Below are 16,335 nucleotides of genomic sequence, written 5' to 3'. Positions count from 1 at the left end.
TAACAATTGTCCCTATTATATAGTAACTATTTTCAGAGAATCAGCAAGTCAGGTATGGCGGGTGTGGATGGAAAGGTTCTTTTAAGGAGGTGAAGGTATAATACTCTAAGTGTTGCTATGTAAAATTCTGTAGTATCTGGCACTGGTCCCATCTCTTCTTTTTTAAAATTATTATGATGTTTTATTTACAGAATTTAGCTTTTTATTTTATTCCTCTTCCTGTAACATTGCTTGTCCTGGTTCCCCTGTGGTCTGCCTGCATCTCAGACAATTGTGTAGGTATTTCCTTACCTGAGTGACAGATATGTGTAGAGGTATAGCCTGTGTGAACGCACAGCTTTATTGGACCTTGCCAAGTGTGTCCTTAGGATCTGTTGAGCTTAGTGGAAGGGATGGTTGTCCCACGGGTGTGTGTGGGCTATGCTAGAACAAAGGTTTTGGAAGAAAGCTGAGGCCGAGAGGGTGAGTACAGTGGCCTGTAGGTTTTCTGTTGCTGCCTGTAAAACTGTTGGAGATCACAACAATTGCAATGCTACAAGACTGCAAAGAAAAAGAGTATTTATGTTAAACAAGTTCCCGTAAATGGCTGAGCTGGCGTTACGTGGCTGAAACTCTGTGGTCCTGCCATCTGTGTGCTGGCAGGCAGGTGCTGAGAGCTCACAGCCTGGGGAGACCCTGCGAAGAGAATTCTTCTGGAGGAAGGCCGTGTGCTGTCAGACAGGGCTCTGCTGATGCTGGGGCTCCGTTTTCCATCATCTCGGGCCTCCAGTCCCCTCCTCACCTGACCCCGGCCCCACGGCTGTGTGCATGAATGTTTCTTTTGAAAACAGCTGCTGCATAAATTATCTGTCAGAATTTTGGCATCGTGCGCTTTCTGCACCATCGCTTTCTGGATAAAGCTTTCTTTGTCATCTTTCAACAATTGCTTTATTTGTTGGCTTTTGTGGCATAACTGGGAACATGGATGATAAAGATTTAAAAAAAAAAAAAAAAAATCGAACTGCTGTGTTGTTAAATGAATTGAAATCTCAATTGTTCATTTTAAGAGAATTTCTGTTTGGTTTGTGATGTGTGGCATCTGACCTCATGGTGACTCAGTGCAGACATGGATCACAGCAGCACGTGCCAGGAGGGCGTCGAGGCCCGGGGAGCTGCAGCAGGAGCTCTGCACCCACAGCCCCACGGGGCTGGTATGGAATGGGGGTTAAGATAAAACTGAGCAAATGTAATTAACTGCGTCAGCAAAAAGCTTAGTGAGAGCCAAAATAACGCCGTCTGCTAAATATAAATTGGATACACGTAAATGGCAGAAGTGAGCTCCTACTGCAGTCGTCATAGTGGAGGTGACGGTATTTTGCCTGGTGGTGATATTTGGTTTCTTTCAGTCAGATATTTTTGTCATATTTGTTTTGTTTTAATGCTAATTGATGCTGATAACTGGGGAAGATAGGGTGTTTTTTCTATTTGCTGCTTGATTTTTTTTTTTTTTTTGCTCCATTTTGAGATCTGGGAAGAACTTGATTTTTCTGTAGTGATAATAATTAGTTGCAATGCTTTTATATGAATATATTGTTGTGAAATTGTATAATACTGAGCATTGAAAGCATGTAGACACAGGCTGTTCCTGCACCATGTGCACTTTTATTTCCATATTATAAATTTCCAATTAACATCAGTGTTGGATTAATGTGACTTTCTTTCTTATAATACAACACGTGGTTTGTATGATCTCCAGTAAGACCAGGCTTCAGCACAATTGGGGGAACTTATGATATTTTTCTTTTAAATAAATGGAGTTACAGCTTTAATCTAAGATACTACAGCAGATGCTTCAATGAAAATTGAGATACTGCTTGCTCTGTATAGATCTTGTCTGTTCTCTATGCTCCACAGTCACCTGTTGGGCCCATAGGATCTGTGGGGCTGGCAGAGACACTGTGTTCGGTTATGGACAAGAGGATTCTGAACTTTGTTTTATTGCATGCAAACAGTATGTGTTAATTGTGTAAATTCAGTTAAATTATATATCTACTAGCTGTGGTTTGATGACTTAAAATTATCTTATAGAATGAAATGTTGTAGTGACATTTCTGATTTAAACGATTGCCCTAAGGTTTTAGAGTCTGTTTTTGAATAGCAATTTAGGATTGGTTTATAGCAGTTGAATAAAATGTTTAGGTAAAACCAAAAGCAGAAAATGAATATCTTGGAAGCATTTGCAAAGGTATGATGGTGTGGCACAATCCTTTTGGAAAGTGATAGGCACATTTCTTCTAGAAAGGCTTCAGAAAGCGATCAGCTGGTCGCAGCCCAGCCTTGTGCTGTGTGCTCTCATTTGTTTTCTGGAGCCTGAACTTGAGTAATAACAGTAATCCTGCCACACCTCTTCTTTTCAATGCAAATATGGGCACATAAAAGCAGTTGTGCCGCTTACTATTTGTTTGAGAACTGTTGAGTTGGTGCACTTCTAAAATGGTGGATGAGACTCAGCTTTGGAACGGTTAGTTTTCTGAGCTTAACTCCAGGGCTGAGCCTTTGCTGGCAAGAAGGTGAGCGTGGGGGTTGCTGCAGCTTGGAATCCTTCCTGCTGATAGCAGAAGTTACAGCTAAGCTGTTCTACTTCTTATTTTTTGGGGGCTGCTAGAGAAGGCTGGGAGGAGGGAGGGCAACCTCTTCTGTGAATTGTGTGCTGTTGCATTCTATCAAAGGGCAGCGCTGTACAGACCCAGGGAATGTCGTAGAAACATCATTTCTTATCTTACATCATTCCCACGCTCCTCCTCCCCACAAAGCTCTTTCAGTAAAAAATAAGAACAGAGGGAAGATGTAATTCTGGATAAGTTTGCTCAAGTTTTTCAAAATTGTATCAAACTGTGCATTCAAATAGTAAAATAGCATTACTGATATTGTTCAGTACTTCAGAATCTCCTTCTTTACAAACTATAAAGTAGGAAAAGAAAACCAGGAAATGCCAGTGCCCTTTAGCTTGCTCTGCAAAGCTTTGTTCTTATTTTCTGTATTTTTGTAAGAAGCAAAGGAGACATAACTTATATTTAAATATGTGTAACAATGTATTTGCTTTTTTTTCCTTTGTGATTGTGAAATCCATTTTACAGAAGTTTACTTTTGATTAATGTAATAGTGGCATCTCAGATTATGCTGAATAGTGCATCATCTTCCTTTGCCTTAGCATGAATGATATTGCAGTTTTGAAGGCAGTGCTACCTTTGGTCCTCTTTGCAGAGCAGCTGCCGGGCTGGTTCATAGAAGTCAGTACTTTAAAGTTGAGCAGGAAGATGACCACTACTTAGTCTTTCTAGGTTGGGGTGAACAGAATCATGGCAGAATGAGATCTCCCAGCCACATTACAAGCATTGTAGTTTTTTTTGCAAGACATAAAGACCATTCTGATATTGTAGAACACAGCAGTAGATAATTTCATAACCATTTAGATATTACTTGTAGCCTTCCTCCTTACAAAATGAAGAAAATCTGCTTTGCTTAATTTTTATTTTTGACTTGTACTGTAATGGTCTACTTGTGTTTGTCTTCATTTGGGAAAAATGAGTGTGTTGTTTCTTCCGAGAGAAGTGGATGCTTTTATACACAAGAAACTGTTGTGATGCTTAAAGATCGTGTTAACTTTTTCTTTGTTTGCGTGAAGTTTCAAATTTGTCTGGCATTGACAGTTTAAATTGCAACTTTGGAGTTTCTTGAGCAAATTTTTCTTCTCATAATGCTCAAGGTTTTCAGTACTGAAAGATGTCTAATATCACTTTGTTTTTAAAGAACTTGTAGCACTTGGGGAGCTATCTTAATTCTTACTTTAATGGAGTATTATTTTATAAGCACTGGAAAGGAGGCTACTTTCTAGAAACCTGTACATTCTGGAAGTGGGTGACTTAGCTGCTTGTTATTGTTACCTACTGAAAAGGACATTTTGTATGTGCAGAACACCTGTTTATCTGTGTTGGCATTTGTACTATTTGCTGATGTATGCAAGCTCTGTTATGATTAATTTTAAAACAGCCCTTTTTACATTTTTTTTTGACAGAAGGGAACAAAGAATTTACGGAAGACTGAAGTGGACAAGAGAAAGCCAGCAAAATGCCGAAACCAGTAAGTTGCTTTTCTCTTAGTCATCTAAAATTTAACAGAACTTTCAGTTTTCTGGAGTGGCAATTCTCTGTGTAGAAGGAGCTGAGTGTCCTGGTGAGCAGCAGGCTGACCGTGAGCCAGCAGTGTGGCCTTGTGGCCAAGAAGGCCAATGGTTTCCTGGGGCACATTAAAAAGAGCGTGGCCAGCAGGTTGAGGGAGGTCATCCTCCCCCTCCACTCTGCCCTGGTGAGGCCACATCTCAAATACTCTGTTCAGTTTTGGACTCCTTGGTTCATGACAGACAAAGAAGTTCTGGAGAGAGTTCAGTAGAGGACCACAGAGATGATAAAGAGCCTGGGACATCTCCCTTACGAGGAAAGGTCGAGAGACCTGGGGCTGTTCAGTCTGGGGAAGAGAAGACGGGGTTTTATCAGTGCTTAAAGTATCTGATGGGTGGGGGTCAGGTGGGTAGGGCAAGGCTCTTTCTGGCAGTGACCAGTGGCAGATGAAGGAGTAATGGAATACTGGAATAGAGGAAGCTGCATATGAACGTGAGGAAGAACTTGTTTACTTTGAGGATGGCACTGGACCAAGCTGCCCAGAGAGGTTGTGGAGTTTCCTTCTCTGGAGATACTCAAAACCTACCTGGACTCTTTCAGGTGCAACCTACTATGGGTAACCAACTTTATCAGGGGGTTGGTCTGAAGGATCTGCAGAGGTCCCTTCTATCATCTATGATGCAGTGATCTTAGAACAGCACTGGTTGTTTTGCCCGTCTCCAGAATACGTTTCATAAGATCTTATAATACACAAGTGGAGTTCAGCTGGATAGTTCGGTATGAACATGTGAAATGTAGGGGAAGCTTGGTGCTTTGAGGAGTTGTGTGTCAGTTGTGCAGTTCGAGAGGAGAGTAGTGCTCACGACTGCAGTGGACTTAAAGCCTGGTTGGCTGGCAGGGGGAGTGATCTTTTAGGTACTGTTGACGCTGGGTGGTGGAGGCGCACTTTGTTCTTGACTCAAGGTCTGTTAGAATAAGTGGAAGGTTTTGCTGTAGGGTCTGTGACAAAAGACGCATGAAGTGTCAGTAATAGCAATGGGTCCATTAGGTGGTGTTTTTACTGTGGTGGGAGGTGAAATCTAGAAGGTAAACAGAGAAGGGAGAACACCTCATTTCAGCTAAAATATGGTTCATCCACTTTGTGTCCACAAAAAAAAACACTTTCATTTTTGTCTTGATACTGATTTTTAGAATCCTTCAAGGATATACTCAGAAAATTGTTCTTCTGTTGTTGTTGTTGTAATATTGTATATTCAGTTCTCTGTCTACCATGTGTTAAATGACTTTTGGTTCTCTTTTTTCCCCTTGTGTTTAGTGAGCAAAACATTCAGAAAGGGAACTGAATTGTCAAAGATTTTCTCCTCCTCTTAATTGGGTTCTGTAATAGTCTTCAGACTTCCTTTGTTTACTGATGTTTCATGAGGTAGTAGATGAGGAATGGGGCATATCTACCACTGAGTGCAATTGTGTGTAAGTGTACATGTATCTTTTTGTAGAAGTTTTTTGCTCTTAATTTGAAATGCCAATAGTCAGTATTACACGCCAGTATTTGGAAATGGTGCGGCATAATGAATAATGTGAGCATGTCTGTCCAAAGGCTAGAAATTGTGTCTAGAGCTTAATCTACTTGTTAATCCACGGGCAAACTGTCAGTGTCATTTTCTCCTTTTGGCCCCCCAGTGATTTAGACCAATATCTTAACTCTTTATGAAAGGAGAATGAGTTATTTGTGTACTAACCCCTTCCTGCAGAAAGCCGCATTCTTAAAGACAAGAAAATGAATTGGCAACGTATTATTTTCTGACCTTTTCCAATCCTGGCTATGTTAATTGAGTTGTACTTTGAATAGAGCTTCCCAACTGGTAATGTATTTTTAGAATAAGGGAAAAAAGTGACTGTGGGATCCTGAAACCCCCAACTCCATGCAGTAACAGCCCAGGGAATTCACAGGTGTGATTGACAGAGAACAGCTCTGCCTGAGTGAGGTTACCTTTTCTTAAGCTGTGGGATCAGAACCACAAAACTTAGCCTCTACCTCAAGGACTTGAGAGGAAATTGTAGGAAATGTGATTTTTGGGAAGGCTTGAAGCAAAGGCGTATCCTTAGAATTGACATTATGGAGTTGTCAGAAGGGCTCACAATTCATCCTACAAATAGAAATTTGCTACCAGAGCTTTGAAAGAAAGCGGGAGTTGTGCCAAAGGTGTGAGTATGCATACATGTATTCTTCTATGATGGGCTTTATGTAAGACTTTTCAGATGTTGGCCTTTTCCTACTGATGTTGTAGGCGCTCCTGAGATATCACCAGGTGAAGAGAGTCGTAAAGAAGTGAAATGAAATTGGTAACTTTTCTGGAAAAATGTCATACGGATTTTTTCCATCTTGCAGAAATTGTACCTCATAATCAGTTAACATAGTAGTAGCACACATGGCACAGGTGGGATAACTTTACCTGTAGGAGTCAAACCTCAGGTTTTGCTCTGGTAGCTTCTTAAATGATAGGCCACTGTGAAGCTTCCCCTGAAAGTTGACCTGTTGAGATTTTTTTCCCTCAGATCCTGCAGTGTTGATCCTAATGATTGTTGTTGAGAAATCCAGTGTGCTTGTAAGTGAATCTGTGCATAAAACTGAGCAAATTCTGCATTTTAGAATGAATTTTATTTTGATGTTACCTGTAACAAATAATGAAGTTGAAGATCAGTGTAAATCACTGAACTCTTGATTACAGGAAGATCAATGGAAATAAATGCAGGTTTTTTCTTGCTTTTATGTGGGAAGTTTATGTAATATTCAAAACAGAATTAAACAAATGAAGACCAGTGAAGTGTTTCACCATGGAAAAATTTTGCTTTGAGACTCAGCTATTTTTCCTGGAAGTTTAGCCTCTGTCTGCAGTAAGGTTCATGGCACTGGGAATGATCTTCTTATATGTGGTAGTAAAGGTCACTGTTCTTATGTGAGTGGGATTTTCTCTCAGAGGCTACTAGGTTAAGTGGCTGGAGTGCAAAGTAGTGTTTTGAAAAGGGTATAAGCAACTGTAATGCGTTGTTTTGAGATATTAAGGTAATATGTGTATGAAAAACATCCACTATTAAAACATTTTCTTGTTCTTGCTTCTGTAGAAAAGTCTGATGTACTTGATGTGTGTTAGGAACAAAGCAGCTCTCTGCAGTTTTCAAGGAGCTTGCTCAGCATCTCTACTTTTAAAATAAGTACTTTGGAGACATGAATATTCTCAGTTCTGCCTGTCAGTGCACAATTAAATTGCATTTAGCTTTAGTGATCCTTCTGGAAAAAAAAAATAAAAAAAATTGCTGATTTGTCTTTAATTAGGTCTTTGTTACTGTAATCAAAATTGGGGCTGCTCTGCTTGATTTTGCAATGTGCTCACTTCTCTGCCCAGGGAAGAACAGAGCATCTGTTGAATCTTACTTGCAATGTTTCATTCCAAAAAGAACAGATACGAAATGTTTCTCAGCTGTGTGCCATTCTCTCAGCTCTTCACCAAAAATAGGAACGTGGGGTCTAAAATTAGACACCATTAGTTACGTAAGTGTTAATCATTTCATAGGCTAAGAAGATTAGGTTTAATTGACTGAAATTTTAGTTGCATTTATAAGGTGTAAGAGGAGTTAAAAGTATCGGCTCTTGTTGGTTTTTTTTTTTCCTGATAGTTTTCAACAGTTTTGTGCAAGGCACAAAGGAGCAAGATACCAGGTTGTCACAGGGCTACATGTCAGAAGATTAAAAGCAGCTCTTTTGGGCTGTGGCATTTTATGCTATTGTGTATCTAGGAGCAGTAGCTATCACACTGTGAAGTAATATGGATGTTTAAAATTGGAATCAGTATTTGCAGGATAAAGTTAATTCCTGCGAAATGGTTGAATTGAATGGTTTACATTGTAACAACATTCTGATAAAAAGTGGATTTGTTTTGCAGGGCAATCTTTAGATATTCAGAGCATTAGTTATGGTTTGGACGTATGATTTATTTTGTGCAGCAGAAATAGACAATTGATGTCATTTTTGAGGACCTTTTTGATTTTTCTAACTTTGAGTTTTCTCAATTTTTGTGTTGCATTATTCTGTAGCCTTTAGGCCATTTGATCCTTACCGTTTAACTTCTCTCATTCTTTAATTTTTCTCATTCATCTTTTCATCATTTTTTTCACACCATTTTAAACAGTTTTCCTATTCTCTGTTACAGAATCACAGACTGGCCAGGGTTGGAAGGGACCTCAAGGATCATGAATCTCCAACCCTCTGCCACATGCAGGGCCACCAACCTCCCCATTTAATACCAGACAGGCTGCCCAGGGCCCCATCCAGTCTGGCCTTGAACACCTCCAGGATCGGGCATCCACAACCTCTCTGGGCAGCCTATTAGTGCCAGCTCAGCTTTAGGCTTCTTAATGATAGCTGAAGCACCGCAACTCATCACAGCAAACAGTGGCTAAAGGACAGCAGTGGCTTTTTTCCTTTCCCTGACCATTTGTTTCCTTTACTACCTGTGGACAAGGAGCCAAGCTAGTTACTGTAGAAGCTGTGAGATAAGTCTTGGTAGTCTAAACATCGATTTAATGCTCTTAGGTGGAACTTTCCAATAGAAATGTCCAGTGCACTTTATGGTATGATAATCTTAACTGTTTTTTATGAATTCTTACCGCATCTTTGTTTATAGAAGCAGCCAACCAAAGAAAGCACCATGCTATAAGCTCTTCCTCTTAGAAATTTTTTAAAATGCTTTCAAGTGACTCATTAACCTCTTCTTTTATCTTCTCCATTATGGCCTTTTGAACACAGACCGTGCTTGTCCAGGTGCTCGGTTAATGTAAATTCACCTATAAATACATAGAGGTAGTATATTCAGGATGATATTCTGCCAGAAAGAGGCAAACTCTAACCACATTCTTATCTTGCCTGTGGGTTGGGGCATAGATTTAGTTATTTATCTTCAAATACTATTCCCTACAGCTCAGGTGTGCGCTTCTTGCCCTAACCTCTCTGGATGGAGGTTGGCATACTCATATACCTGAACTGGGAGCAGAAAACATGTCTTAAATCCTTTGTGTTAAAACTCTTCCTAGCTGCACAGATTGAGCATTGGCAGCATCGGAACTCTCTGTGCCCTGTGTAGTGCAGTCAGTATTTTTTGTGTCCACGTGCTGCATTGCCAGGTCTCAGTGCTGCAGGTCATTGCCCAGCTGCGTGTCAGCTGTGCCACAGCCTGGTTTACAAACAGGGAGCAGTCTCTCACCATGCAGACTTTGTGAATCCTCAGGCAAGGTCAAGGGCTACCCAGTTGTGAAACCTCCAGTGAAGTTTTTAAGTATTTCCCACCCGTGACCACATGGATATTTCTAGGTCAGTAGTAAATGGAACAAACTGTTAAATTGTGACACCAAATGTATGTTCAGACACCACAACTTTTTAAACATTAAAAAAGGCTTCCTTGGGCAAACTTCTGTGGACTGCAAAAACCAGCAGGCAAGTTTCTAGGTTAGGCACAGAGTGACATCCTTACAAAGCATCTGCTCCCAGTGCCTTGTGGCAGCTTCAGCCGCTTGAGGGAACGAGTGTAATCCTGGTGAGGGCCAGATGGAGAAGCTGGCATAAACTAATTCTTGTGCCTTGAGCAGTGGTAGTGTTAGAACTTCTGCAAGAGGCTCATCTTGTCTCCATGCTTGTGTGGTAAAGTTGGCTCAGCAGTTATGTTCAGAGCAGTGTTTGTCTTCATAAATTGTGACTCAGGTAATGTCCCCTGCCACCCCCTGTGGCAGTTTCCCTGAACAGCAATCCATTGCCCAAGTCACTGGGCTGTCTCTCTCTATGTTCTCTCAGTCTTTCCTTACTGTCTTTCTTAATGCACCTTGTCTGCAAAATAAAGCTAACGGTGCAGCTGAGAGCAGAGGTTTGGTTTTGCTGAGAACGAGTGGTGTGATTGGGATTTAGGGGAGATCAGCCTTCTGGGTTTGTTGTCACCTTTTGCCAACAGTAATCTTGTTTTCCAGGATGGAAACAACTTTGTTTCAAAGCTTTTGCTATAAAAATGCAGAAGGTCAGTAGTTGCATGGCAAAATCTAAGTTAGCTCAAACATCTATAGGTGAAAAATATATTTAAAAAAAAAAAGTCAAGGGCAGTATTACATTAGTGGGCTTTTTGTTAAAAATATCCCATGTCGTAAGAGGTTGTTTTAATATTACTGTCATTTAATTTGATACTTCTTAGTAGAACTTAAGTTCTACAAGAGTATTAATATGACATCTGTTACTTTACTGTTTATTTATTTCAGCTTTTGTGAGGGATGCAGACTTCCAGGCAGGAGCTCTTCCATTTCTAAAAGAACTTTTTTAAAATAAGGGTATTTATGTCAGAAGTCTCTATTGCAACTTCATGGAGTCTGCTGCAGTTAGTTTAACATTCTGAGTTTTCTTAAATCTGTGGCACTTCTTGTTTTGGCAGTGCTGTTGTTACATAAGAGGTGCTTTGGCATTTAATAAAGTTATATTTTAGCCCTTTAACTTACTGCTAGCTGTGCTAAAGCAGGCTTCCTTTCTAAAGCTGAATAAAAGTGCTTTTTTAAAAAAGCTGCCTCTTTTTGAAAAGAGGATCAAAACATACAAAAAACACCTTCTTCTCTCCTCCTCTCACACACCTCCCTCTATTTTTTTTCCAATAAAAATTTACTATCTTTTCTCCAAAGCCTTCAACTCTTGTTCTTTATCAGTATTTGCACACAAAAAGTTTGTAATCCCTGCTATCTTCCTTGTTTGTAGGTCTATAACCTAGAGGTCTTCTGACTCCTGCTGCTCATCTTGTGCTTCCAGCTCATGTCCAGAGCTGTTTATCTTGATGCTAGGGAAAGGGGTGAACAACCTCAAATTGTTATGTAGGGACAAATTATTGTCCGGTTTTCTTTTTCCCATCATAGATCTGTTTTTCTGTGTTCTGTCTGACTGAGACTTTTCCAGACTTGCTTCTCAGATTTTTCCACCTGGTGGCAAAATTAGGGAGATAAGGAATAGGAATGGTTTACACATAGATCAAGTAGTGTTGGAACCTGCAATACAAGTCCTAGTTTATTCCAGTTCCATGATTTATAGAAGATAGAAATGAGAATATATCTACGTGCCTTAAATAAGCCTTACATTTTTTTTCCTGCATCTGTGGCGATGTAAATTTGACCTTTAATGCTTTATACTATTCTCAGAACATAAATACAATCTGATTGCCTAGCAGTAGGATGGAGGACTCTTCTAGCTGTGAGAAGACAGTACTGTGTATTGGTACTTATTTCTGTTTCATGAAAATTCTCACTCCTGTGTGTACCATCTGAAGAGGTATTGGTAAGGTATGTAGGCTTCTGGATACCACCTGGAGCATTTGACTGCTTGCTTTGGAACAGACAAACAACATATGTTGGGAGTCGGTGTGGAAAATGGTTTTCTATTATAGGAGAGGGATAAAGCTCATGGAGTGCCAGTGGGTTTTCAGTCCTATAGTAGATTAAATGGGATCAATATAAAGAAAGCTGACTAGTGTGATTCTTCTTTCCAATCGTGAGAAAGTGTTTATTGGTCCATCTTGAGCTCTAGTCATATATCTGTATAATAACACTGAGTCTCTGAATCTGAGAAATAGCAGGACAGGATGCTGGTTGGCTTTTTGTCCTGTCAAGTATACACTGAAGTGATGATCTGTGACATGAACTTTTTCTGTAGCAGGTATCTGAGAATTCTACCAAAAGATAGTGCCCTATAGCTTAATGCCTGAGAGTTTAGTACTTATGTCAGCCTTCTCATTAAAATGGTACATGAACTTTGTTCCGTGGTTTGATCTTCAGGCCTGGCATGGAATATTATGCAGAGTATGCTTCTATGTACAACAAAAGATTTTTGTCAACTCTTAGCTTTGTACAAGACCATTTAAATTGTTGAATGTACTTTTTGTAGGCTATTTCTTGCAAACTAATCAAAGTATATGGAAGTATTGCATTGCTACAGTGTGATTTAAAATTTTCATTGTTTCCTGTAGATCAACGTCAGAGTAACCACAATGGATGCAGAGCTGGAATTTGCCATCCAACCCAATACAACAGGCAAGCAGCTCTTTGATCAGGTAACTTATTTGTACTTATATGTGTGTATATATATGCCTGTGTATGTATACAGCCACATCATATTGAGGTTATTAAAGCAGAGTTTGATAAAGCAGCACTGTTCTCCTGTATACAGTTGTGTATTTTATGTAACTGATTCTAAGCTAACCTGTTGATTAAATTGAACTTCAGCATTAATCCAAATGGAATGTGCTAAATTCAAAGACAATTCTGCATAAGTAGGTGAACAATGAGAAGTCAGTTGAGTATTATGTATAGAACTGCTTCACAGAATGAATTGCAGAATGGCCAGGATTGGAAGAGACCTCAAGGATCATGAAGTTTCAACTCCCTGCCACATGCAAGACCACCAACCTCCCCATTTAATACTAGACCAGGCTGCCCAGGGCCCCATCCAGTCTGGCCTTGAACACCTCCAGGATCAGGGCATCCACAACCTCTCTGGGCAGCCTGTTCCAGCACCTCACCACTCTCCCTGTACAGAATTTCCCCCTGATATCCAACCTAAATCTTCCCTTGTTATAGAATAACAGAAAGTGATTCTTTGGAAGTGCTTCAAAGTAATGTTATTATACAGTGATGATGACGAAAATGAGATGCCTGGAGCATCTCCCCTATGAAGAGAGGCTAAGTGAACTGGTTCTATTTAGCCTTGAGGAAAGATGACTGAGAAGGGACCTGATCCAGGTTTATAAATATCTGAGGTGTGGGGGCCATTGTGGTGAGGCCAGTTTCTTTTCAGTGGTACATGGAGACAGGACAAGGGGAAACGGCCAGAAGCTGCAGCACAGGAAGTTCCGCACAAATGTGCGCAAGAACTTCTTTACAGTGAGGTGACGGAGCACTGGAACAGGCTGCCCAGGGAGGTGGTGGAGTCTCCTTCTCTGGAGATGTTCAAGACCTGCCTGGATGCCTACCTGTGCGACCTGCTGTAGGGAACCTGCTTTGGCAGGGGGGTTGGACTCGATGATCTCTGGAGGTCCCTTCCAACCCCTACGATTCTGTGATTCTGTGAAAAATACAAATTGCTGTAGGATTGTTAGAATTTCTTCTATGAGGAATTCTTATAACTTTCTTATAACTAAAATTGTTTAAAAGAGTGTAACACAAAAACTAAGGGAAGCTAGCATTTTTTCTTCAAGAATCTGTAGATGCTGTATTGACTATTGAATGTTTGAAAAGCAGTGCTATCCTGTAATCCAGTTTCCTTTCTTTTAAAACTTGAATTTCAGAGTGAAAACCTATGAATTACAGCTTTTAATGTGCTCCTGGTTTCAGGCCCATCAGAACTACACCTTTTCACTTGTCTGTATCTTGGAACCAGTTAAATGAGCTACACGAATGCTTTCTTTAAAAACACTGTTCTTACATTCATTCTTTCTGATATTAGCCATCAGAACCTTGAAATATGTATTTTTTGCTACTGGTTGTGGAGTGTTTTAGAAAATCTTGAAAGGTTGTCAATATGACATTTCTTTTTTCCTTGAGGAAATAAAAAGTACAATATATAATCCAGGCTCAAGTTGTGTGCATTCATTTAAAAAATGAAGAAGTATTCCAAATTATTCTTCAAAAACAGTGCAACTGTATTGAAAAAATATATATTTTGTTTTAGTAGGACTGTCACTTCTGTCCCTCCAGTGTAGATGCTTTGATTGCATTTTGGAGAAAGTGACAGTTAGGGGCTTTCACCTCACCAATTAAATGTCTCAGGATGTAAATTGAGGGGATGAGAATTTCTTTGTTTCTAACACTAAGCCTTTTACTGTATAATCAAGTAAGTTTGTCACTTCTGTTAGAAGCAGATGTGACACACTTAACCCCCTTCTCCTTTAGCTGCTGTCAGTAGCAGTGCATCTTCAACCTCAACAGAGTAATACACTTCTTGACTCTCTGAGAGCCTTGAAGGGAGGGGAACAAATGCATGGCCAGCTGTTTTGCTTTTTGTTTAGCCAATACTACTATCAAATAAAAAATATGATATCCTGTGACACAAAAGCCCAAGGCTATTGCTTCTCAATTGCCAACCTTTGCTGTATCTTCTGCCATGCAGTGTTGGGTGCGGTGACATTCTGCTGTGTAATATCTTGTGCCCAGGTAATCAGTTTCTTCCAAATTGGGCTTTTGCAAGCAGGGAGCAAAGATACAGCTGTGAATTCTTCTTCCTTTCTGACACGTTGCATGTTCTCTACAACTTTGTTCCTTACCTCTCTGTGTGTCTTATGACGTCTCGATACCTCTTATGATCGACTTGTGGAAATTTAAGTTGAAAAGCTTTAAGTTAGCTGAAATAGTTTTGTGATGAGAGAAATAGAATCACAGAATCATGGAATCATAGAATCACCAAGGTTGGAAAAGACCTAAAAGAACCGTTTACCAACCGTTCACCCATTCCCAATAGCTCCCACTAAACCATGTCCCTCAACACAACATCCAGCCTTTCCTTGAACACCTCCAGGGTCGGTGACTCCACCACCTCCCTGGGCAGTCCGTTCCAGTGCCTGACCACCCTTTCTGAAAAGTAATACTTCCTCATGTCCAGCCTGAATCTCCCCTGCCGTAGCTTGAAGCCATTCCCCCTGGTCCTATCACTAATGACACAACAGAAGAGGCCGACCCCCAGCTCACTACAACCTCCTTTCAGGAAGTTATAGAGAGCAATGAGGTCTCCCCTGAGCCTCCTCTTCTCCAGGCTGAACATTCCCAGCTCCTTCAGCCTTTCCTCGTATGGCCTGTGTTCCAGACCCCTCACCAGCTTCGTTGCCCTCCTTTGAACACGTTTCAGGGCCTCAATATCTTTCTTGCAGTGAGGGGCCCAATACTTTCAGTCTGATCTTAAATTTATACATAGATTACACAGAGCAGTATCATGAGCGGAACTGCATTGCCAAATCAGCATTAAATTTTCATGCTTTATTCGTGCTGTTTCTCTATAGAAAAATAATGGAGTAGCACTGCTATTGAGAGATTTGGTGTGCCAGGTTCATGCAGAGATGATGAACATGGCAATACACTTGTTAGCTAGAGCTTGCAGAAAATAACTTGTCCATGATTTTTGCTGCTGTCTATTGCTCTTTTTGTTTTAGTGAACAACTTGTCCTTCCTTCAGTCAATGGTTCTTTCAAATATGTAGATACTGTTTTCTGGAGTTGTTTCCCATTCTGTTTGCGTGTTTATCTTTGTCTGCTAGCAGAAAAGAACTTGGTGTTCTGATGGCTTTTTCTTTTCTGTTTTGAAACACACTGAAGTACTTGTTTATTGCACAAGCCTGTTTTATAATGACTCCCACTCTTTCAGAATGCTACTACATCCATAGTCCTTTCATTAGTCCTTTAGTCCATCATGTCAGCGGTCAGTATGAGCAAGAGAAGGTCCGTTTTCTGTTTCTCAACCAATTGTTCGTCTATGACTCCTTCCTAGAAGAGAGGGAGTGCTGTGGTAGGCGTGTTTCCATAGTCTGAGGGTTTGGTTTTTGTACTTTTTCAATATGGAATTGGCACAGGCATCAGAACTGGTTTACTGTGGTTTCAGGTCAGGAAGAGTTGGGAGTATTGTCTCCTTCATCTCAAGTTAAACCTCAGCTCTCCTTTTCAGGTATTTCAGAAGCCTCCCTTACAATCTTTCAAAAGTTGACTAACTGAATTTCCTGCTAGTTTATCCTCTTATGTATGTTTGATTTGCCAAGGCACAGATCTGTCTCCAACATTTTTATTACCTGTTAATTGCCAAGCCATAGGCTGTAATGGCAGATAAATCTGTTTCATGGATGTGATGAGAATTTGCCTGAGGCTGTCTAATAAATCTGTTGAGGCAGAACTGTAAATCAAATTCTGAAGTTTCCTATTGCGTACTTATTTTTTGTATCATTCTACTGCAGTGTGTAAGTGCCTGTGTTATCCTGGTACAAAGTTTCAGAAATGTTTTTTGGGGGCTGAGATGGTAGTTATAGACCATCTCAGTTATAGTGTTTTTTTTTTTCCCTATTTGTTGCACGATGGAAAACAAACTCATATGTGAGCAGTGTTCAGTACTGACTTACGTGTAACCTTGTATTGCA

The 16,335-nt window shown here is 40.2% G+C and overlaps 1 protein-coding gene across 1 annotated transcript in view; it reads left to right on the top strand.

Moving 5' to 3' along the window:
• The window catches only part of RDX (radixin), a 37,004-nt gene that overhangs the window by 2,639 nt on the left and 18,030 nt on the right, over positions 1-16,335 (top strand). Inside the window, exons 2-3 of the mRNA XM_052671320.1 lie at positions 4,055-4,119; positions 12,194-12,277. Of these exons, the coding sequence (XP_052527280.1) occupies positions 4,108-4,119; positions 12,194-12,277 (96 nt within the window). The 5' untranslated portion in view covers positions 4,055-4,107. The remainder of the gene's footprint in view (positions 1-4,054; positions 4,120-12,193; positions 12,278-16,335) is intronic.

Source organism: Tympanuchus pallidicinctus, unplaced genomic scaffold (assembly GCF_026119805.1).
Source record: "Tympanuchus pallidicinctus isolate F22 unplaced genomic scaffold, pur_lepc_1.0 scaffold11, whole genome shotgun sequence".
Lineage (NCBI taxonomy): Eukaryota > Metazoa > Chordata > Aves > Galliformes > Phasianidae > Tympanuchus > Tympanuchus pallidicinctus.
The sequence above is the reverse complement of the archived record's forward strand: the minus strand, read 5'-3'. Positions and strand labels throughout refer to the sequence as shown.